This window comes from Alternaria dauci, chromosome 5 (assembly GCF_042100115.1).
Source record: "Alternaria dauci strain A2016 chromosome 5, whole genome shotgun sequence".
Taxonomy (NCBI): Eukaryota; Fungi; Ascomycota; class Dothideomycetes; order Pleosporales; family Pleosporaceae; genus Alternaria; species Alternaria dauci.
This window is the reverse complement of record NC_091276.1, coordinates 851,590-874,116: the sequence shown is the minus strand read 5'-3', so window position 1 is coordinate 874,116 and position 22,527 is coordinate 851,590. Positions and strand designations below refer to the sequence as shown.

Genomic DNA, 22,527 nt, shown 5'->3' with positions numbered 1-22,527 from the left:
GGTCCGCCTTCACCATGCCGAGGAAGAAGCCGAGGTTCCATTCGCTAAAGAAGCTGGTATGCTTGCTATTGTCTGAATTGGACAGAGTGGCGGACTGACGGGGTGCAGAATGTCCGCCAGAACTGGTCACGATGGTCATTATATGCTCTATCGCAACTTAAGGCCCCAAACGTCACCACCCGAACATATTTCCAGCAGAAATGGACGGCCAAGGCATCGACACGAGCCTACCATGGCGAACACATACGGGAGAAGAAGTGGAAGCACATGTTCAAGCGGAACCTGCCAGCGGTAGTGGCCATGGACCATAGATATCTCGCCCGACACGATGGTTCAGAGCAGGCAGCTGGACGAGGAATGGGCGCAGATTCACCGGAAAAGGCGCGGACACCACCGATGACACCGTACATGCAAATGGCATACTACCCACTCGAGAGGCGATTGGACACAGCCATCTTCCGGGCGCTATTCGCAAGCAGTGTCCGACAGGCCAGGCAGTTTGTTGTCCACGGCTTGGTCAAGGTCAACGGCAAGAAGGTGCGTCAATTCGCGTGTATTGCAAGTCCTCGCAGCTAACTCGCATGCAGATGGTCTACCCCGGTTACGCACTCAACCCAGGCGACATGTTCCAGGTCGAGCCCTCCTCTGTCATGTTCGCAACCGGCGCCCCGAAAGAACGCTCATCGACGGCGCGTCGTATCGCTAAGGAAAAGGCCGCCGCCCGCGCCGAAGCCCGCGAGCAAAGTGGTGGACAGACGCCCAAGCAACCGAAAAATGACGACATGGTCATATCCTCGTCCACACGCGAAGAACCCACACCCACTGAGCTGAAGAAGCAACTCCAGGACTTGATGGAGCAAGTCGACGGCGTCCTAGCCGAAGACGTCAAAGCAAAAGATAAGCAAAAGTTTCGCGCTTTCCGCCAGAGCGTCAAGAAAGCAATAAGTCTATGGCGCACCGCAAACCCAGAGACCGTCTCCACGCTCGACACGCAATTCGACTTCCTCAAGCACCAAATCGCCGAGCGCTCCGCTGCCCTCACACAATCCTCTCCCAAAGACGCGTCTGCCGCCGAACCCCTCATCTCAGACGAAGACCAAGCGCGTCTCCGCTCCGCCTTTGAGAAACTCAGACTAGAAACTGAACACACATCGGCATGGAACAGGCGCAACGCTCAGGCGCCGTACGCGACGCCATGGCGGCCGAGGGACTACATGAGCGCATTTGCCTTTATCCCCCGCTATCTCGAAGTCAACCAAAACATCTGCGCTGCTGTGTATCTGAGGCATCCCGTCGCCAGACAGGGTTTGGCCGAGGTGCCCACGCCCTTCCACATTGAGACGGGTCAGTTGGCGTTCAACTGGTACCTGCGCAACCGGTAAAGCGGGTGACTGTGGGGGAACATGATTGTACATTATGTAGATAGACCGCTCGTAGCGGAGCTGAATTGCAATTGTATAACATAATCACCTTTGTTGTATCGCGATAACAACCATGGTCAGTGTTTGTTTCGATGAATTGGTATTACTGACTTTGCTATTAATGCAAATCTTACGCATGTAGCTACTACTATGCTTATGAAGAACGCTTCCTGTATGTGTATATCCCTCCTGAGCCAATAGGCCTAGTATCATACATGAGGACGTGAATATATTAGTGGGTGGTATCCTCTGACCACCCGTTGACCACGACAAAACATGTGCGTCAACATTGCTTCAAGCGAAGCTGGTAATGTTACCAAAGCCATGCTTACTGTGGGCCAATCCTTACGCCGAACCGACAAAACGCCTCAGTTGCGTGGGAAAATGCCAAAGCAGGAAATCTGTCTACAAGTCAAGGAACTTTCGACGGGAGAAACACCAAAGGCTGCTTGCGGCATCTACTCGTGCCATGGGCACCGGTGTGCGGCAAGTGCGACTTCCTACGTAGGGCGAGGAAACCTGGGTACGCAGAAGATCAAGCATCCAGATGGTAGGTGCTGGGTATAAACTGCCAAAGACGGGTTGGTGTGCATTTGCGGGTATGGCAGTTCATGCCCTCAGTCGGCGTCAGACTCTTCGTCAAGAGTCAATATGCTCACTGGGTACCTGAGCGTTTCCGCACTCGGTCTGGGGCTTACGTCAACAACACTGCTGTCAGGCGTCCAATGCGAGCTTCGCTCGGACATGGTAGACACAGTCGCGTAGTGCCTGAAGCCGTTGGCTACAACATCTGACGCCTCGAGGTCCGAATCGTAACTCGGGGGCTCTGTGGGCGTGCCTGAGCGATAGCTTGGTAGGCTCTCTGTTCGGGAAAGCGGCCTTGAGGGAATCTCTGGTAACGAGGTTGGTGGGTAGGTCGATGCTGTAGAAAGGGGCGAGTATGGTGTCCGGGATTGTTGGTGTTGACAATCGCAGGGCGCGCGGTTAATGGCCCGACCTTCTTCAGCGTCTCTTACAAGATCATTCACTACGACATGCGCGGCCCTCAACTGCCTAATCTCTTCCTGCATCGCGTCTTCCAGGACACTCTCCTGTTCTGAGATCAGCGCGCGTTTCTCCTCGTAGTCCGCAATACGTTGACTGTCTCGTCGAGCCCAATTGCCACGCCACCAGCTGCGCCATGCGTGTTGTCGAGCTGCCCGGCGATAGGCGCGAGCGTTGAGGCGTTCTTCCCGAGCGGCAGCGCGCTCAGTCCTTGTTCTCAGACTGCTACACTTGTGCCGGATTACGGCGACGAGGCAGCCACAGCAGAGAACACTCAGAGTGATCTCGAGGGCAAGAAGGTAGGGGGATGTCTTCGCTGGCCGAGGTGGAAGTTCATTCTACGCAACATCAGTATCAAACACTTACTACTCGTCTCCGACATGGCAGAGTAAGGGAATCACATACTGCTTTCGCCTCGTTTACGTGGGGCGTTGGCGAACCAGCCCTGAGGTGGCCACCAGACATCTCTGCTACCTGTGCAGCATGACCATGTGCTTGCGCGAACGCTTCTTCGGGATGACCCATATCCTTCGATTGGTGGCTCGACTTGAAGCGGAAAGATACAATCTTCCAAGCGCCGTGAGCTTTGTGAGCAATAGTCTTGGCGATGCACGAGATGCTGTCACATTCACTCAACTCGTGCGACAAGTCCTGCACTTCTTGGCGAAGGTGCGAGTGGATCTGCTTCTTCTTTTTGGCGATGAGAGATTGGATTGCCTCAAGTTCTATCTCGAGGGCCTTTAACTCGCGGATTTCGTCTTCAAGTGACGGAACTTTGTCCTTTGATCGGGAAGTTTGGTTGGTGATGGATAGGGCGAGACGCAGAGACTCAGGGGGTTCACGCCAGGATTCAGCTACGTCCTTGTTGCTCGCAGAGGGGTTGGGAACGGACTCGAGCCTGAGTAGGGAAGGAGGTGACGTTTGTTGCTTGAAGGAGATTGTGAAACCAGAAGGTTTGTCGATGGCCTTGCCGTCGATGGCCTTGATGTTGACCGTTACTACCTGAGCAGCTTCCGTCTCCTCAGTGGCGTGAAGACAAGCCGTCTCCCATTCGAGATCCAAATCACGCTGCGGGAACCATTCATTCTGTGTGAGATCGGTAACGCCTTGGTAGGACCCGGAGCCAGACGCGAAGTCGCCGTTCCACTCTTGAGGAAGATAAACTCCGTTTAGTGTAATGTTGGAAGAGCCACAAGCCTGATCCTGGGCGTGGCTTGCGAAGCTCAAGATCTGAAGAGGTGAGCAGGTGGCATGGTATTTAGGTGCCTGGTGGTGGCCTTACCAAAGACTCGTCATCCTGGCCCGTGTGATCGTGGCCAAGACATCCAGTGCAGGGAACACTGAAGGTAGCTTGCGCGTAGTTTTGTTGAAAGTCTGGCAGAGTTCAGTAGCTGCCTAGGTATGGCAAATGTGGAATGGTATAAGAGAAATGCGGACCTAGCTGCAAGAGGTTCCCATCTGGGCGAGTAACTTGACGGTCGTGTTCGGGTATGACGGCGGAGAGTCCAGGTGCCGCCCACGCGCACGCTGCCAGCACTTTGGACTTGAAGGAACGCATGGTGAAAAGAACGAGGAACACGATTTAAACAGAGCAGGAATTCAAACAGCGCACGACGACGCCGGCCCGCAGAAAGAGCGAAGTTTGGCGGGTTATGGGACAGATGTTCCCAAAGGCACGAGGATCAGGCACCAGTCGAAGGGCGTTTTGGAGGACGAGGGCGCGGAGCTGCTAGTGGCTGCCGTCAGCGTGAGCGTGGCTTAGACGTCCGCTCGCAATTCAGCTGGCAGCGCTATGCATGATGCAGCGTGATGAAACACGGGGATTCGGCAAGCTGGAGTGAAGATGCGAAAGTGTGTATTGTGCACTGTACAGTATGTGGTTGTAGTTGTGATTGTGGCAGACTGCCATGGTTGCCAGAACCACGTCAGGCCGTCTGGTCATGACAACATTCACGTGAGTGTGATGTCGCAGCCCGGGTACTTGGGTGGCTCGGGGATGGAATACCCGGTGGTTTACTATCAGCTCTATCAGCGCCATGTAACATGAGGGCATCTGGATAGACAGAGCTGAGAGGTGCTGCCAAAGTGGAGAGGGGAGTCGTAGGGCTGTGCCGCCAAGATGATGTGGTCCAAGCTTTCGCGGCCTGCGATGCAACGAGGGAGATCATGTTCACTAAGCCAACTACGTATCCCGCCCTTGTCTGCACTCACTACACTACCAGGAATATCTTCGACCGTGTCGCGACACCTCCGTTGCACCAGACTACTTGGGCTACGCGCCAGGCACAATCGCGAAAACTCGTAGCGCGACAATATGGTACGTCACCTGGCCCAACCAGCAAACTCGCACCTCATAGTTGACTCTCGACTTAGCTTCCATTGGGCCTTTTGACGGCCGCAACGGGTCATCCCATGCTGGTGGAGCTGAAGAGCGGCGAGACTCTGAACGGGCTGCTTGTCAACTGCGACACATGGATGAACCTCACGTTGAAAGAGGTTGTGCAGACGAGTGCCGACGGTGACAAGTTTATGAGATTACCAGAGATCTATGTTCGCGGCAGTACAGTCAGTCTCCGGCCCTCTTCTCTGGTATGCTCTGCTGACAATCTCCAGATAAAGTATCTTCGAGTGCCGGACGAGATCGTCGACGTCGTAAAGGAACAGCAAGCAAAGGACCAAGCGAACCGCGGCGGCCGAGGAGGTGGCATGCATGGACGTGGAGACCACCGGGGCGACCGTGGCGGGGGCAGAGGCACGAGGGGCCGAGGACGCGGTCGTGGAAGAGGAGGTGGCGGCGGCGGAGGTGCTTGAAGCTGAACTTATACCCCACTGCAGCGGCAGCCAGCGCACGCGATACTTGTACAGATAGCGGCGGCTTGATATCCGACCGTCGACTACGGAGCAAGAATACAGAGGAGCGAAAGGGCACCGATTATGGACCGTCGAGTTGAGCACACTGCTTTTGGTGCTGCGTTGGAACAGAATCTGTCCCGACTGTCAAGTCGAGCGGGAGCAGCCTCGTCTTCCTTGTTCAGCCGTACGTCGTTACTGAGTACGCGTTGCTCCTCTGCTAGGTAAGCATAGCAGAAAGTCCGCCCTCCTGGACACAGTTTGAAGCTTGCAACCTGACGCAAATAGGCGTAAGCATGTTAGCCCAATACGGATCCCTGCAACGCCAGGTACATAGTCTTGAGTTCTGTCTCCATGCATCTTGTCCGTAGTGATACAATTACCCGAGCAACTGAGTGGTCTGGCGAAGTCGTACGTTAATGCGGGGCAATCCTTACGTCCCGCGCTGGTAGTGCGGCATAGTCGTCCACTCTCCGTTTCCACCATGCTATAAGACTTTCGCAGCAGCCATCATCCGCTCAACGGTTCAGGATTCACTATTTGCTTCCCCTCTTCCCTGTCAGCCTAATTCAGCCCTCACAAGACAATTTTTCTTTGTCTACCTTCAATTTCTCCACCTGCTACCGGTCCTGGCAGCTTTCATGCAACTGTACCAACATTGATTTCTGAATCCACTACCCCAGCCATCGCAATGACGAGCTTCACCATCTCAGATAGCCAACTTGATGACTTGAGAGGTCAGGTGGTTGTTATTACAGGTAGAACACCATATTCAGATGTCCCTCACAACCCACTCATGTGCAACAGGGGCATCTTCGGGAATCGGACTTGCAACACTTCGAAAGATTGTCAAGCACGGAGGCTCTGTTTTTGCCTGCGACGTCAACCCGCTACCTGAGCCTGAAGCATCATCCGTCCCTTTCTTGAAGGCTGATGTCACCTCCTGGAAGGAGCAACTCGACGTCTTCAAGGCGACAGAGCAAAAGTATGGGAAGATCGACCAAGTCTTTGCGAATGCGGGAATCGGAAAATCAATGAGCTTGCTGGACGACAACGTCGATGAACATGGCGACTTGCTTCCACCAAGGCTAAACACAATCAACGTCAACTTGATCGGCGTGATATACACAGTCAAGCTGGCCGTGCATTACATAAAGAAGAATCCAAATGGTGGCAGTATCGTCATGACAGCTTCGGCATCGGCCTTCCAGCGATTACCAGCTGAGGATTACAGTACGTCTCGCCAAGTACCATTAGGTCTGCGAGCTAATCAAATACCAAGGTTCGACCAAGCACGGCGTTGTCGGGCTTCTACGTGCTCTGCAACCCCAGCTTTACCCCAACCTCCCAATCCGTATCAACGCCGTCGCCCCATCCTGGACTGACACAGCTATTGTGCCTCGTGCTATCATCGCTGCAATAGGCGAAGCCAACCTACAGTCGGCAGATGTCGTCGCTCGCTCTGTGGCCTTGTTGATGGCAGATAAAGGGCGTCACGGAGAGCTGATATACAGCGCATCAGGCAAATTCGTGGAAATGGAAAACGGGAAGGCGGGGTATCATGCTCTTACGCAACAGATGCTGGAAGTCGGTAATTGTGAAGAGAAGAAGGACTTATTGCCTACTGGAAGGAGAGTAGACAGTGTCGTCGACAACTTGTGAAAAAAGGAGAGGTGGCATCATGCAAATAACGTTTCAGCGACTTTTGCGTAGGCGGATTAAGATGGTACTTTGAGAATGATTACTAACTGTATGTGGATTGTTCGAAAAACAAAAGACTTCGTACTTGCTTTTTTTTACATGCGCATGGGCTAATATCTATTACGTTGGATGTTGTCATCTCTGCTCAGGACGTACGAGAGACTGGTGAACATGTTGATGGAAAGAAGTTGAGCTAGGCGAGAGTTGTTTCGTTGATATCTTGGGAATAGACCAACGACTGATTGCAAAGCATCATGCTAGCTCTTCCAGAGCTCTTGGAATAATTACTATTTCATTGTGTTCCTAGATCAACTCTAAACGGTGTAGAAAGCTCTCGTGAGCTACTTCTGCGTCGTTGGAAGCTGCGATATGTTTAACTCTGGATCGACGGACTAGAAGAGGTTGATTCCAAGGGAATCAGGTAGCTGGAATGGAGACTGTAGAAATATCTGGGGAGTTGTGACCGAGAGGTGTTATTATACCTCAATGCGCTGGCAGCGGCGCCAAATTTGATGCCGTAGCGGGTTAAGTGTAAGAACACATGATCCATGATACGCGTCATCCACCTTAATGCAGCAGTATGGCCGTTAACTGTCAGTATCAATAACGCAGGAGACATTTATAGACAAGCCGGGTACAAACCAAACCCCACAAATTATGGAACCCCCTCATGCCGTTCAGAAGATAACTAAACATCCGTTTTTGAGGCTTCACGAGTCTTTGTAAAGAGGAGGGAAGACTACCGTTTCTCTTCACCGTCTACGAGTAGCAAGCATCGATCCTTATCAAGAACCCCACTAGCGCCAAACATGCTAATATAACGGGTGAAAGCTTTTCCATAAGCATTTCAAGACTGGACGAAGAGTCCGTTTGTTGCATGCAGGCTTGACTGACATGTGGGCAAACAAGAAACACCCCGTGCCTCGGTATCGATCTCAAACAGGAAGTGGAAGATGCGCCTATCAACAGCTTGACATGTCGAGGTTTCCGATCCCTCCGAATACCAAGCGTGGTGGCGTCGCGGGGTAGGATAAAGTCTTCGCCTGGGGATGCCACTGGTTTCAGCTCTGTACCAAGTCTTCAGCTAAACACAGCCAAATACCGAATCTGACAACCGACGGCATATGGAGTCATGAGTGCGGCTGTTCGCGTCCAGGCAGATGGGGTCGCCGATCGTGGTGAGTCTGGGGTAGGTCCGCCTCCGCGTCAAGTGGATTCTTGCGCGAACCGTGCATCTGGCGCTTGTCCGTTTTGAGGGCTAGTCGCGACAGCTATCACACCTAGCGCACACACGCTCCACCAGAGTACGCGGTGGCAGGGACACTGGCCAGGTCCAGGTGCGGTCCGGTGTGGAGGGAAAACCGTCGAACAGTGCGGAGAGGTATAAAGCCAGAGTGTGTCGTAACGACTTGCCACCTGCACTGCTGCGAAAGTCGCCTGTGTTTTCGGTTCCCATTGTCACTCCGCTATGGCTCCAGTCCACACGGATTACTCCGCCGAGAAGTACACGCCCAGCCAACATGAGGACCTCAAGAATGAGGACGCGCACCAGATTGCAGGACACGGTCACGCTGCCACGGATATGTAAGTCCGCCTCTACCACTACGCGTCTCTCATCTAACAACTGCACAGCTACGGACATGCCTTGATCGAGTTCGATAAGAAGGCCGAGGCGCGTCTGAGGCTGAAGATTGACCTGTACATCGTCCCGACTGTGGCCCTCCTCTACCTGTTTTGCTTCATCGATCGTGCCAACATCGGAAATGCTCGGCTAGCCGGTCTCGAGAAGGATCTTGGTCTCACTGGCTACGACTACAACACCGTTCTCTCCGTCTTTTACATCAGCTACATTATTTTCGAGATCCCTTCCAACATCTGCTGTAAATGGATGGGCCCGGGATGGTTCATTCCCATCATCTCACTATGCTTTGGTATCGCGTCCATTGGCACGGCTTTTGTCCATAACATTAGTGCAATTTGTGGAGTTCGCTTCGTTCTGGGCGTCTTCGAGGCTGGTATGCTCCCAGGTATCGCGTACTACATGTCTCGGTGGTACAGGCGCTCTGAGCTCGCGTTCAGACTGTCGCTATACATTGTCATGGCCCCCCTGGCCGGTGCTTTTGGAGGTTTGTTGGCATCGGCGATTCTCACACTCGATTCCTTCGGCTCCCTCACGCGATGGAGAATGATCTTTGCAATTGAAGGCATAGTTACCTGCTGTCTGGCACTGATCTCCTTCTTCACGCTTACGGATCGTCCGGAGACTGCCCGCTGGTTGACTCAAGCGGAGAAAGATTTGGCTGTTGCTCGTGTCAAGTCTGAGCGTGTCGGCCAGAACGAGGTGCTAGACAAGCTGGACAAGAAGAAGACACTTCGCGGTATCTTCAACCCTGTAGTGCTAACAACCTCGTTCATTTTCCTACTCGACAACGTCACGGTACAGGGTCTCGCTTTCTTCGCGCCTACAATCGTCAGGACGATCTATCCCCGTGATTCCGTCGTCTCGCAGCAGCTCCATACCGTCCCGCCATACATTGTGGGCGCCTTCTTCACGCTCCTACTGCCCTTTCTCAGTTGGAGATACGACAGGCGCACAATCTTCTTGATCCTAGGAGCTCCCCTCATGATGATCGGATATATCATGTTCTTAGCCAGTACCGAGGCAATGGTTCGATACGGAGCTACCTTTTTGATTGCGTCGGGGGCATTCTCGTTTGGCGCTCTCTGCAACGCGCAAGCTTCGGGCAACGTTGTATCCGATACCGCGCGAGCATCCGCTATCGGTAAGTACTACAAGTCGCGAATTGCAAGCAGTGTAAGGTCTGACCATAAATTTAGGTACCGTTGTCATGTTTGGCAATGTAGGCGGATTGATTTCGACCTGGAGCTTCTTACCCACAGATGCTCCCAACTACCCTATCGGTAACGGGCTCAATCTGGCGACCAGCAGTACGATTTTGATATTGAGCATTCTTCTCTTGTTCTGGATGAAGAGAAGCAACAAGAAGCGTGAAAGCGTTAATGTTGATGAGGAATTGGCTGGCAAGTCAGAGGCCGAGATTGAGGATCTCGATTGGAGACATCCCTCATTCAGGTGGCGCTCGTGAACGGAGACGTGTGGCCTGAGTGATTGTCAACAGACGGGACTGCGACTACTACCAAGTATGCTCAAAACAACGATAATACATTATACTGCAGCTCGAATGAGTACCAACATAGAACTAGCAAGTAATGTATGAAGACCGAGTCATGTCCGTCGTGGGCGTTCCCCGCATCGTTTGATAAGCACGCCCACTGCTCCGAGCGCAACCTCGGTCCAAGCAGTCTTTCGTCATGCAACCGAGCACGACAATCATGAATAGTCAACCGGCTGATCCCTCCTCCCATAGAGGCTGCACATATTTTACCAGGAAGCCCATTTAGCCCGCTCGCGCCGCCGTAATACCTCACGCGTGTTACTTAGACTACACTCAATCCAGCTCCGCAGCCATGCCTTCAGCTATTGTGATTAAACAGATCGAGGGCAAGCCAGGACAGGTCTATTATCCTCTCGAGAAGATAACGGTCCCCGAGCCCAAGCCAAAAGACAACGATGTAGGTGGGCTTGACACATGTCGTCGATTGCGCACAAGCTAACGATCATCACCCAGGCCGTCGTCACCATCACAGGCGCCGCGCTGAACCATCGCGATCTATTCATCCGCCAGCACCTCTACCCCGGCACAGCCTTTGGCGTCCCTCTCCTCGCAGACGGTGTCGGCATCGTCAGCTCGACCGGCGCGTCATCGTCCGCGAAATCATGGCTTCACAAGCGGGTGCTCCTGAATCCCGGCCAGGGCTGGAAGGACAGCCCCGATGGCCCAGAAACTCCAAAGGGATATGGGATAATGGGTGGCACCAAGAATAACCCCGTGGGTACACTACAAGACGTATGTGTGCTGGACGCAAGCGAGTTGGAGGAATGTCCCGAGCACCTCAACGACCAGGAGGCTGCTGCGCTTCCTCTGACTGGCCTCACAGCCTGGCGCGCATTCCGAGTCAAGAGCGGAAACGCAGTTGCAGGGCGAAACATCCTCGTCACAGGCATTGGAGGTGGTGTCGCGCTCATGGTTCTGCTATTTGCCGTGGCACAGGGCTGCAATGTGTACGTGACCAGCGGAAACCAAGAGAAGATTGACAAGGCGGTCAAGCTGGGTGCCAAGGGTGGTGTAATCTACAAGGAGAAGGGCTGGGACAAGAAACTCCAGGCCTTGTTGCCAAAGGACCGACAATATCTCGATGCTATCATCGATGGCGCGGGAGGCGATGTGGTAAAAGTGGGCAGTAAAATACTCAAGGTTCGTTTCACGCCCCGCTCGTGTTTTCTTACAAGATCGCCTAACGTGGTAACAGGCTGGTGGCGTCATTTCCGTCTACGGCATGACCATATCTCCTAAGATGGATTTCCTCATGTCCGCCGTGCTGCAGAACATTGAAGTCCGCGGCTCTACAATGGGCTCGCGGAAGGAATTCGCCGATATGGTGCAGTTTGTGAGGGAGAAGAAATTGAAACCTGTTGTAAGCCGAAGTGTGCAGGGTCTAGATATTGACAAGATTGACACGCTGTTTGAGGATATGAAGAGTGCGAGTCAGTTTGGCAAGTTGGTTGTCACCTTGGGGCAGGGAAGCCAGAGTAAGCTGTGATGATAAGTAGGAACCTGGATATCAGAGCATACAGAGCAGCTAAGATGATCTCGTTGGCTTGATGATGAAACTGATACGCTGATCGGCACTATGTGTAATAGCATATTATTAAGACGAGGCTTTCGGGTCCGCGCGACTCTAGGAGCCCTACTAAATGAATACTGCAGCGCTTATCTTCTTCTCGTTTGAATAATAGAAACCAGATTGCCTTGACACCTACATCAGGCCGAAAATATACGAGCCAAATGCTTCGAGAGCTCATATCGATCATCCGTGTTGATTCGTCCGAGGATCGACTAGAGTACTACAGATCAACGAAAGCACAGCAACTTGCTGCTATAGCTGTGGGCCTTTTACCTAGCAGAAGACAGATCTCACCCTGTTTCCACTGCTGTGGCTTTGATGCAGGCCTTGAGGTGTCACGGAGACCGGGGTTTGCTTCTAGTGCGTTACAGTTGGCGGAGTCGGCGGAGTGAAAAAAAGGAGGGTCGGAGATGCACTCACTCCGGAAGCGTCAACATGTAAAAGCACCCAAGTAGATATGTCTTTGGCCACGCTCAAACGGCGGGAACGTCATTACGAATGTTTGTGTTCCCGTTCTATTACATCATCATCATCTTCATTTTCTCAGTCTGCATAACGCGGACGGCCCCGACAAGGCGACAAGAAAAATCGCAATCATGTCCACAGACGAGAAGAAACAGCCCAACATCTCGAACAACAGTCTAAAACAGGATGGTTATTCTAGAGATGGCGAAGCAACGGCTACCTGTTATTGCGGAGCCGTACAATTAGCTTTCGTAAGTCAATCCTCGAAGCTCCGTTACGATAAAACAGAACCTTGGAACAAACCATGAACCTACGCGTGTTTGGTAGCGAAGAACTTCTACCACTCGGATGACCAACAGGTGCTACAGCCAACTGCCGCTCCGGGTTTGATAGACGTCTTCGTCTGTCATTGCACCGACTGCCGAAAGATCACAGCGTCAGCATTTACATCCGCTTTCATTGTGGCGTCTTCCGCTGTCAAGCACATCCGAGGAGGAGAGAATCTTAAAGAGTTCTCGCAGTCCCAGACTATCGTGTCTGGGAAGACCATGAAGAACTGCTTTTGCGATACGTGTGGTACCCTCATGTACAGGCTCAGCGAGGTGCATCCAGATGTCACTTTATTGAGATTGGGTAACGCTTATCATTGTGTGAGTGAAAGGACGCAGGCTGATTCTGGCAGGTACGGTTGATGATTTGAGTTTGATGGAGGGAGTGCTGAAACCGAGACGGGAGGTATTTGTCAAAGATAGGGTGGACTGGTTCCATGGGATTGAAGGAGCGAGGCAGAGCGAGATCATGGAGTGAGTATTGGAAACAAGAGATGAGCACAAAAGGACACGTGCATCGATTATTCACGCATGCAAAAGGTAATCGAAATCATGGTTTCGCATGTGAAGATCATCGGCTTCTCCATAAGAATCCGATGTCGTCTACCAAAGGAAGAGTGAACAGCAGGATTTGCCCCAATGCAGTATCAAGCTGCGGCTTTAATGCTTAACGACGAAATGTGGCCAACGCGCATAGCCGATATTGCTTACCAAATCCCCGAAACCCCCATAATCCCGTAACCTACATCCCTGTATGACACCAGGAACGAGAAATCGCCGCTAATCCCGCCGATCAACAGGACAAAGCGTGAAGCCGTCCCAACGAACGTAAGCGGCTCGTGCCATGATTGCTTTTCGCGGCTGAAAGACCAAAACAAGTCCCATCAACGGATCCCTCCTCATCATCGGACAGAACCAGGGGTTCTTGGTCAACAACTTGTTGAGTTGCAGCGTGTAAGGATGCGGAGTCAGATATACCGCCGCTTATTGTAGGAACATCGATGATGAAATGACGCATATCTAGATTACAGAGCAACACAACAACAACAACAACCAGTCAGCCACCGAGCTGGCCGTGGGGGAGACAACCTGCATAGCTGACTGATCAACAAAAACAGCAAGCGCGGATTTCTAATTCTCGACTTACAAATCTTCGTGCAGCAGAACTCGAGAGAGGAAGGGAAGGGGCGGTTATAAGTAACGAAGGGGAGACAGCAACCATGAAGTTCATCAAGCAGATAGCCCAGCGCTTGAACCCCGATTTACACATTCCTGGCACCGACAGCCCACCTTCGTCGCCATCACTACGGAAAGCGAAGAGTTCAACAACACTTCTAGTAACAGAAAAACGCAAGAATTTATCAACGCCGCCTTCCAACTCGTCCCTAAGACACAAAGCTAGTTCCATATTCCTGGCCCGAGGAAGCAACGTACAAGATTTTGCTATTTGGGGAGATTCTTCAACAACGTCGGTTGCGATTACCTCTGCAGCGACAACACCACCTCTGCCAATACACGCACGACACTCTTCAGGCCCGGCACTAAGTTCCTCAGCGACAACGAGATCAAACTACACGCAGGCCTGTTCTACCCAGCCATCTACACGAACATCAACAATCACCGGGGCGCACGAACCTAGAGCTTCATCACCAACATTGCCATTACTAGCAACGCCACTACCTATAGCAACAGCCATGTCTTCTGTCCGCTCATCTGACAAATCAGCGCCTTACTTCCCTCTCGCAGGCCAGGCAAAGGATGGCTACTCCAACGCAGAAGAAGCAACAGCGACATGTTTTTGCGGCGCTGTCCAACTCGCTTTCCCAGTCCAAGGACCTGGTTTGGTATCGTCGTTTGTGTGTAATTGCCCCGATTGCCGAAAGATTACCGCGAGCATGTTTGCCTCGAACTTTACTGTCAAGGATACGTAAGTCCTCCTCCACCTCCGAATCATGAGAAGAAAAAAACAGCCAAGCTAACATTCCACAGTCATCTGCGCCACCTCCGCGGCAAGGAAAATCTCTCCGTCTACAGTCAGTCTTCAACCATAGCTTCGGGCCACACCATGGCGAATCACTTTTGCAAAACCTGCGGCACGCTCATGTACCGAATTGGCGGCGGTTTTCCAGAATGTTCCATCTTGCGCTTGGGCACAGTGGATGATTTCAATCTGGTAGAGACAAAGTTGAAACCACAGAGTGAGCTGTTCGTCAAGGATCGTGTAAGTTGGTTCAGTGGCGTGCAGGGAGATGAGGTGAAGAGGGCGCAGGCTATGACGTGAGTAGACGCTTGGAAGGGGCGGATGAGGGGCCGAGGACGGGGAAGGGTGTAATGGAGGGGAGGGATAGGGTTGGCGATAGGGTGATATTAGCATTGGGTTGGAGTGTAAAAGAATGTTGGACATCTTCGAGTTGGTGTGAGAACATAGAAACACTGGAGCATATCGGCATACATCATTGTATCAATATATCTGCATTAACGCAAGAAAGCTCTCCTGAAGTTATTGAGAAAACCTTTCAAACATTGACTATCAACATTCGCTCCAGGTAACATCACACAAGTGCATAGTGATAACAATGGGAAACAATACGTTACAGAGGGTGTTTGGAACATGGTACCTACCTAGGGTATCGCTCACAGCCACTCATCCACATCGTCCGCGACATCCATGTCCGCGTCCACTCCACCCATCTGATGACCTTCCTCTTCCTCAGCCTTGATTTCTTGCTCTCCGATGGTAGCGGAAGAGTCATCATCATCGTCGTAATTCGCTGCAGAAGCGTCAGTTGTGGTCGTGACAGACTTGAGACCACCTAATGCGTCGTTAGGAACCCATGCGAGATCCAGTTTACCGACGTCAGGAATACTGAGGGACTGATCAAGGAAGTCCTCGGCCTGGTACCGTTCTTTAAAGGTTAGGATGAGAGCATCGGCTTGCTCGGGGTGACGTTCAATGCTGCAATCAGGAATGTTCTAGAGATGTCGTTAGCAGGCAAAGATGTATACACGGACAAGCTCCACCACTCACAATAAGGTGCTGTCTTAGCGATTCATCTCTCGGTGTATCAGGCTTGATACCCGTGACAGCTAGGCGTCTGGGCCTATTATCCAGTTTCTTGTTCGTAGCCCGACCAGCAAAACCACCTGCACGGCCACGATACGCGCCCCGATAAGGTGCATAGCCTCTGCCCCGAGGTGGGAAGTACCCACGACCTCGATAAGTTCCACGGAATGCGCCATGGCTGCGATCACTAGGCAAGGGCTCATCGGCACCATGCTGATCGAAAAGTTCTGCGGCCTCGGCTTGAAGCGTTGCGAGAGTCTGCGAGAACTCATCAGATGGATCGCCTGATAATTCTGCAAGTTGACGCTTGATCTCCGCTATCTCTCTGTTCTTCTCCTCCAGCTGTCTCTCAATCTCTGCGGCTCTCGCATCTGCTTCCTGAGCCTTACGACGGCGCTCTTCGAATGCTTTCTGCGCTTCAGCTTGCCTGACCGCAATGGCCTCCAAATCGAGTTTATCCTCTTCTTTGCGTTTCGGATCCTCCATGTCAACATCGTCATTCTTTTCATGAGACAACTTTTCTCCCGTATCCGGCCCGTACCAGTACACTTTGACGAATCGGTTCTCGAACACGGCCTTGGGGCTATGGAAGGCTTGATTAGCAGCCTGGCGGTTGGCGAATTTAATGACTGCCAATCGCCTTTTAGGGTGCAGCTCGAGATTCGCAATTTCACCAAACTCTGAGAAGTAGGTCCGTATACTGTCATCATGGAAATGTTCTTGTGGAATCTGCTCGACGACAAGCGTGGTATTTGACCGATCATGGGAATAGCCTGGCAAAGACAACGATGAGCGTGGTCTACGACTCTTGGTCGGACGACGCTGGCTACCAGAGACCGCATGTTTGCCGAACAACCCTTGTGGCTGGGCAGCGAGGAATGACTGTTCTGGATCGTACTCGGGAATCTTGTCGGGCGAAACAGTCACGGCGGCCTCGCTATGCTCATATGGACAAAGGGTGCCCAGCGCGCAGAAACCCCTTTCAAAGTAATCAGCACATTTTGTCTTTGGCCGTACTTGGCTCGAGCCACCATCTTGCCCGTTAGGGAAAGAAAATTGAGGCATGCCGGGCAGGTTCGCTCCGAAAGCTGCTGCCATGGCAAAGAAAGCCATGGGGTCTGAAGGATCGAAAGGCAGAGGTCCTGGAGGTGGTGGCGGGAGGTTGGCAAAGTTCGGCATACCACCATAGCCACCCAGGGTGTTCCGCGACTGTGCATCTCCAATTCCAGCACTTCTGACGCCTCTGTGGGCGTCCCGCTTTGAAGGTCTATTGTTCGCACCACCACTGCGATTGTAGTGTGGGTCCTGACCTTCTCGCGACTGGCTATCACCTCTTTCCAGCACTTTGCGCTTCCTTGACTGACTCGAGCCGTCTTGATATGTGTGAGGTGCTGCCGAATTTCTGGTCGCGGCAGGTCCTCTTGGAGCCCCAGACGGTACATTCGACGGGTGTGGTTCGTATTCGAAGTTGGTACTGCCAACTATAGACTGTATTGGCTCTGACTGTGAGGCTTGGGACGATAGGTGCGGGTGCGCGTCGTCCGCTTTCGCTTTTGGGAGGTAGCTCTTGGCTTTGAGTCCCGCAATGATGTCTTTCGCAAAAGGTTCGGTGTCTTTCGCCTGTCAGCTGTGAAGTGCGATATAGTTTTTCTATGCGCTTACTTTCTCTACCCAAGAAGTCTTCCAGCGACTCGATTAGAGTACGCTGAACATTTGCATCGGCATCATCAACAGTGACGAGTGCGGCCACATAGTCGGCAAGAACTCCAGCTTCAGCATCGGAACTGCGCTTCTTGTCAATATCCTGCGATTGCGCAACGGCGTTGGTGCGAGCGATGGCTAGCTCAGGCTTACATGTTTTCGAGCTTCGGTAGTAACCAGCCCTTGAACTCAGCATGGTCTTTCTCTTCGAGTAACATTATAGCTCTTGTCGCCAACTTCCACTCTCCCCCACGTTGCGCGATTCTATCAATGTAATGTCGCAACTCCCGAACTGCGTTGTTGCGTTTCTGGTGGGACCTAGACTAAGTAGAGCGTACCTCCTTCGCGTTGCTCTTAGCGCGACGGCATTGTCATAGCTCTCCCACTCGTGTGCACGTGACGTTGATGCCCCGCTACATTCACTACTCATCAGCACCATCCTTACCGCCATGTTTGACACATGCAACAGATATAGAGAGTTTAACGAACCCTTATTGCAACCATTACTAAGATCAGCTCAAGCGCTTGTGCCCACGAGTTGACACCAGCATCAGCACAACAGCAGATAAACGTATTGTGCGATATAGCTTGATTTTCTCCAACTATACTACACTCGGAACAGGTAAGGAAAAGGGTCATTATCCGTATCTTTCGTGCAAAGCCCCAAAAAACCTGACTAACATCAAGGGCAAATCCGCCCGGACCGACATTTACTAGTTCTGGTTGCTCCAAGGGGGACCCGTTTGCGTCATACATCGACCAGCGGCCATGAGCTTGCCCATGACTGTCGGATGACCCAGAATTGCGAGGAAAGGAAATCTAACGCTTTTGATAGCATTCCCTTATAGCTTGTCGTAGTACTGCAAAACCTGTTAGCATCTGCTAAATTGTTGTAATCTGTGGATGAACTTACGTTGGAGACATCGGGCACCTCAGTCTTGATACCCTTGCGCTTACGCATGTCGAACACAATCTTACCGACCATGGTGGTGGCGTCAAGTGGCGAGCCACCCTGGAGATGTTGCCAATGGTCGAAGACTTGTTGTGGGAAGGCCTGTCCACCGGTGGCGGCACGGAGATCGGCGGTGAAACCGAAGGACTCGTTGACGGGCAGGTAAGCCTTGACGTTGAAGAGAGGAGTGCCAACACGCTGGTTCTCCTCGAAGACGTGACCTCTCCTTCGGGTAAGGACACCGTAGATACCACCCATGGCCTGCTCGGGAACCTGGATCTCGACAAGGTAGACGGGCTCGAGCAGAGTGGGCTCGGCAAGGAGGGTAGCGGCGTAGAGGACACGGCGCGCGGTGGGGATGATCTGACCACCACCACGGTGAATGGCATCAGCGTGGAGAGTGACATCCATGATGTTGAAGCGGATGGAGCGCATGGGCTCCTCAGCAATGGGACCTTCCTTGGTGGCCCACTGGAAACCAGAGACAACAGAGTCCTTGATTTCGCTCAGGTACTGGACGGCCTTGGTCTGGTCAACGAGCAAGTTGGCACCGGTGGTGTCGGGACCGAAGCACCAAATCTTACGGGCATCGGTGACATCCCAGCCGTGCTCGTCAGCAAGAATACGGGCACGCTGCTTGATATCGTCACGAGGAGCGATCTTGCCAGCCTCAATAGCCAGAGAGACGGCCTCGTCCAAGGGCTGAGCAGTAAGGTAGAGACGGTTGTGCTTGTTGGGCGACTTGGACAGCGCAGTGATGCTGGAAGTGTTGTTGACAGTCTCACGGTACTGGACGACGGGGTCGGAGATACGGAGAGGAACACCGGCGTGGTCCTCCTCAAGATCCTTCAAGCAAATCTCCAAGTGCAACTCACCGGCACCGGCAACAACGTGCTCACCGGATGGGGAGATGTACGTCAAGACGCAAGGGTCGGACTTGGAGAGACGCTTGAGACCTTCGACGAGCTTGGGAAGATCCTGAGCGTTCTTGACCTCGACGGAACGCTGCACAACGGGGGAAACGGAGAACTTCATGACCTTGAGGTTGTGGGCAGTCTCGTTGGTGGTGAGGGTACCAGACTTGAGCAAGAACTGGTCAACACCGACAAGACCGAGAATGTTACCGGCGGGAACGTTGTCAATAGGCTCAACGAAACGACCCATCATGAGGATGGTACGCTGAATAGCCTTGATGAACAGGTCCTCCTTCTTTCCGGGCTGGTAGTTGGGGCCCTGAATGCGGACCTTGAGACCAGAGCGGACGGTACCGGAGAAGACACGACCGAAAGCGTAGAAACGACCCTTGTCGGAAGTGGGCACCATCTTGGAGACGTAAAGCATGAGAGGACCGTTGTGGTCACAGTCCCGGATACCGATGGCGTTGACGTCGTCATGGGGACCCTCGTAGAGAGTCTCCATACGGTACCTCTGGGCGGTGACGGGAGAAGGAAGGTGGAGAATCATCATCTCGAGGAGAGCGTCAGCGGCGGGAAGGAACTTCCTCATGACAACCTTGAGGAGCTGCTTGCCCTCGAGATCCTTCTCATCAGACGTGAGCTTGATCTCAAGCTTCTCGAGGAGAGTGGGGATCTCGTCGGTCTTGAAGTTCATGACAGCCTGGAAGATGCGGAAAATGGGGTCCAAGATGAACTGGTTGAAAGCACGCTCAAGGGCCTTACCCTCGTGAGTGCCAACCTTGGTCCACTTCTTGGTCTTGGGGTTGAAGTAGCTGTCACCCTACGTATTGTTAGCAACTGCTGGAAACCGTCTCGATCAATTTGCTTACCCAGAGACGCTCCATCATCTTGTTCTTGTCGACACCGAACTTCTTAGCGTAGCGGGTGGCGAACTGACGGATGGTGAAAGCCCAGCCGTGAAGACCGGAACCGAAGGCAATGGTACCCTTCTCAGGGTAGACCTGGACGTCACCAAGAGTCTTGTCGAAGTAGGTGGCGATGACGACGTTGACGGACTCGATAACACGGGAGAAGTTCTGGTACAGATCCTCCTTGGAGAGCTGGAGCTCGAGAAGAGCACGGTCGACCTTGTTGATGATGACAACGGGCTTGATACGCTCACCAAGAGCCTGACGCAGGACAGTCTCGGTCTGGACGCAGACACCCTCAATGGTGTCGACGACGACGAGCGCACCATCAGTGACACGGAGAGCAGCAGTGACCTCAGATGAGAAGTCAACGTGACCGGGCGAATCGATCAAGTTGATCAAGAAGTCGTTCTTGGTGGTGGGGACGGGAATGTCCTTGAGGTCCTCCTCGTCCTTGAGGGTGGCGTACAGGGAGATGGCAGTCGACTTGATAGTGACACCACGCTCCTGCTCGTCAGCTCGGGTATCGGTGAAACGAGCCTCACCAGCCTTGGCGGCCGAGATAATACCGGCACGCTGGACGAGCGAGTCGGTGAGGGTGGACTTTCCGTGATCGACTGTGGTGGGGTATGTTAGCCATCTCTCCTGTCAGATACTGCGGGGTTCCACGAGGGCGCTTACCGTGGGCAATAACGGACATGTTCCTAATGTTCTTAGGGTCGTCCATGAGACCACGGATCTAGCCGCGCAGTCAGTATCCAGCCTTGCAATGTTCCCGATATCCCAGTGTGGTGCGGGGTAATGTGTGCGCGCAACGTACCTCCTCGACGGTGAAGCTGTGGTCGTGTTAGCCATTGTTCAAAGTGATGCCATAGACAAGAGATGGAATGCTCAGATCTGGAGGCAGGTCGAGAGGGCCGGCAGCGACTTACTTGACCATCTTTGCGGTGTTGTACTGCTCTTCTTTTACGAAAATTCAGTGGTGGGGAGATGTCGAATACCCCGCTTTGAGCGCGCGGATTCGGTGTATAGGTCGCGGGTTGAGCTGATGTCTCTGGCGATGCAGTCGACCAGAGTCAGACAGACGGGGATTGAAGTAGGCCGTAGAGGCAGGCGTGCGTCTGGTTGAGAAGAGTTCTGCGAGGGGGAGCGAAGGTTTTTAGTAGAGCTAGTGGTGGGGTCAGTCGCGCTTTCCTCGCTAAAGCACGGCCCACTGGTGGCGCGAAGTAACCCTTAATGCCCAAACTGGCCATGCTGCGGCGCCCTTTCTCTCTGCACTCCGCACAACACTCCGTCCCAGTTCCTGCTGTTCGTCCAGAACCAAGGGAGATGACTCCACTGATCTGTTGTGGTACTGCCAGTTGTTTGTCTGGGAACTGTAATGCAGCGGCCCAATACATGTCATTGGGCGGTGCTTGCGACAAAAGTGGATCATGGTCGGGGGAAATATCGTCACTGGTAATTTCGACTACCAAATTTGGCCTTGCAGCGGAAGAATTGCATGGCTGCATGTGCCTCAGTTAAGCATTTCTAGCAAGTCTGCGCCTTGAAAAAAGCACCCAAACGTACAGACTCGTCATACACCATGACAATGACAATGACAATGACCATGACCGCCGCTGCATCCTTTCTTTTTCACGAAAGCGCCTTGTGACGGAACTGCTCTCAACGCTAGAAAGAAATGATGACCATGCCAATCTAATCGAGCATTTTGGGAAACTCGACGCCCTCAATGAATCATATCAACTTGACTCTGACTTCTTGACGAAGGCGATTAGATCAAAACCAGACGCCTTATTAATGGGCGCTTTGAAATCCAATCTGATGGCGACCATTTTGTAGGCTGTTGTGATGCTGGGCTTATCTCCGGTATCCCCGCAGTCTTTCAGAACATCTCATGTTGACCATATACATCTCGTTTTTCCAGGGCACTTTACGTTGCAAGTTTATGACAAACATATGATCAGATGAGATCCGGTATTGACGATATCGTCTTTGGAGGCAGATATTGAGAATAATCATTGTTCCGTCAAAAAGAGTGAATCATTACGCTAATTTTGTCTATGAACTTGGATTCAATAAGAGAGTCGGCATTGCCTCATATTGTGCACTGTCCTTCCTCAAGGAGAACGTGAAGAACGATCAGGCCATGAATTTGATGCCCTAGAACCACTGCCTCTGCCTCTACCACCACGGCAGTTGTTCCATCTGCCATCCCTACCGCCTCTTCCTCTGCCTCTTCCTCTGCCTCTGCCATATTCATAGTCGTTACCAATGTTCGTCCACTGATGTCCGTCATTCCCAGACAGTGCAATGTTTGCGCTGGATGTCTGTTCCCGACAGTTGCCTCTATTCGGAAGTGGTTCATTCCTTGCTTGGGGTCTCGCAGGTGAACATGTTTCTTCTGC

At 52.5% G+C, this 22,527-nt stretch overlaps 9 protein-coding genes across 9 annotated transcripts; 6 read left to right on the top strand and 3 right to left on the bottom strand.

Moving 5' to 3' along the window:
- Positions 1 to 14: 14 nt before the first annotated feature.
- ACET3X_005813 (mitochondrial 37S ribosomal protein uS4m) lies at positions 15 to 1,382 on the top strand (the record flags this gene model as incomplete). Its single annotated transcript, XM_069451956.1, has 3 exons — positions 15 to 56; positions 109 to 537; positions 588 to 1,382. The coding sequence occupies 3 exons, from the start codon at positions 15 to 17 to the stop codon at positions 1,380 to 1,382; spliced, it is 1,266 nt and encodes a 421-aa protein (XP_069306173.1).
- Positions 1,383 to 2,038: 656 nt separating this feature from the next.
- ACET3X_005812 (uncharacterized protein) lies at positions 2,039 to 4,023 on the bottom strand (the record flags this gene model as incomplete). Its single annotated transcript, XM_069451955.1, has 4 exons — positions 2,039 to 2,803; positions 2,871 to 3,695; positions 3,748 to 3,839; positions 3,903 to 4,023. 4 exons carry the CDS (start codon positions 4,021 to 4,023, stop codon positions 2,039 to 2,041), a joined length of 1,803 nt encoding a protein of 600 aa, XP_069306172.1.
- Positions 4,024 to 4,779: 756 nt separating this feature from the next.
- ACET3X_005811 (uncharacterized protein) lies at positions 4,780 to 5,276 on the top strand (the record flags this gene model as incomplete). Its single annotated transcript, XM_069451954.1, has 3 exons — positions 4,780 to 4,782; positions 4,839 to 5,030; positions 5,079 to 5,276. The coding sequence occupies 3 exons, from the start codon at positions 4,780 to 4,782 to the stop codon at positions 5,274 to 5,276; spliced, it is 393 nt and encodes a 130-aa protein (XP_069306171.1).
- Positions 5,277 to 5,399: 123 nt separating this feature from the next.
- ACET3X_005810 (uncharacterized protein) lies at positions 5,400 to 6,977 on the top strand (the record flags this gene model as incomplete). Its single annotated transcript, XM_069451953.1, has 5 exons — positions 5,400 to 5,539; positions 5,604 to 5,644; positions 5,999 to 6,073; positions 6,123 to 6,548; positions 6,598 to 6,977. The coding sequence occupies 5 exons, from the start codon at positions 5,400 to 5,402 to the stop codon at positions 6,975 to 6,977; spliced, it is 1,062 nt and encodes a 353-aa protein (XP_069306170.1).
- Positions 6,978 to 8,484: 1,507 nt separating this feature from the next.
- Positions 8,485 to 10,123, top strand: ACET3X_005809 (uncharacterized protein; the record flags this gene model as incomplete). Its single annotated transcript, XM_069451952.1, has 3 exons — positions 8,485 to 8,600; positions 8,649 to 9,799; positions 9,855 to 10,123. 3 exons carry the CDS (start codon positions 8,485 to 8,487, stop codon positions 10,121 to 10,123), a joined length of 1,536 nt encoding a protein of 511 aa, XP_069306169.1.
- A 239-nt stretch (positions 10,124 to 10,362) lies between these two features.
- Positions 10,363 to 11,866, top strand: ACET3X_005808 (uncharacterized protein). Its single transcript, XM_069451951.1, has 3 exons — positions 10,363 to 10,610; positions 10,667 to 11,353; positions 11,409 to 11,866. The coding sequence occupies exons 1-3, from the start codon at positions 10,506 to 10,508 to the stop codon at positions 11,697 to 11,699; spliced, it is 1,083 nt and encodes a 360-aa protein (XP_069306168.1). The 5' UTR covers positions 10,363 to 10,505; the 3' UTR covers positions 11,700 to 11,866.
- A 2,606-nt stretch (positions 11,867 to 14,472) lies between these two features.
- ACET3X_005807 (uncharacterized protein) lies at positions 14,473 to 14,858 on the top strand (the record flags this gene model as incomplete). Its single annotated transcript, XM_069451949.1, has 2 exons — positions 14,473 to 14,504; positions 14,567 to 14,858. The coding sequence occupies 2 exons, from the start codon at positions 14,473 to 14,475 to the stop codon at positions 14,856 to 14,858; spliced, it is 324 nt and encodes a 107-aa protein (XP_069306167.1).
- A 353-nt stretch (positions 14,859 to 15,211) lies between these two features.
- ACET3X_005806 (uncharacterized protein) lies at positions 15,212 to 17,560 on the bottom strand (the record flags this gene model as incomplete). Its single annotated transcript, XM_069451948.1, has 4 exons — positions 15,212 to 15,550; positions 15,606 to 17,254; positions 17,304 to 17,425; positions 17,496 to 17,560. The coding sequence occupies 4 exons, from the start codon at positions 17,558 to 17,560 to the stop codon at positions 15,212 to 15,214; spliced, it is 2,175 nt and encodes a 724-aa protein (XP_069306166.1).
- A 624-nt stretch (positions 17,561 to 18,184) lies between these two features.
- Positions 18,185 to 21,059, bottom strand: ACET3X_005805 (uncharacterized protein; the record flags this gene model as incomplete). Its single annotated transcript, XM_069451947.1, has 6 exons — positions 18,185 to 18,202; positions 18,256 to 20,031; positions 20,081 to 20,736; positions 20,801 to 20,858; positions 20,940 to 20,955; positions 21,052 to 21,059. 6 exons carry the CDS (start codon positions 21,057 to 21,059, stop codon positions 18,185 to 18,187), a joined length of 2,532 nt encoding a protein of 843 aa, XP_069306165.1.
- Between the last annotated feature and the right edge of the window lie 1,468 nt (positions 21,060 to 22,527).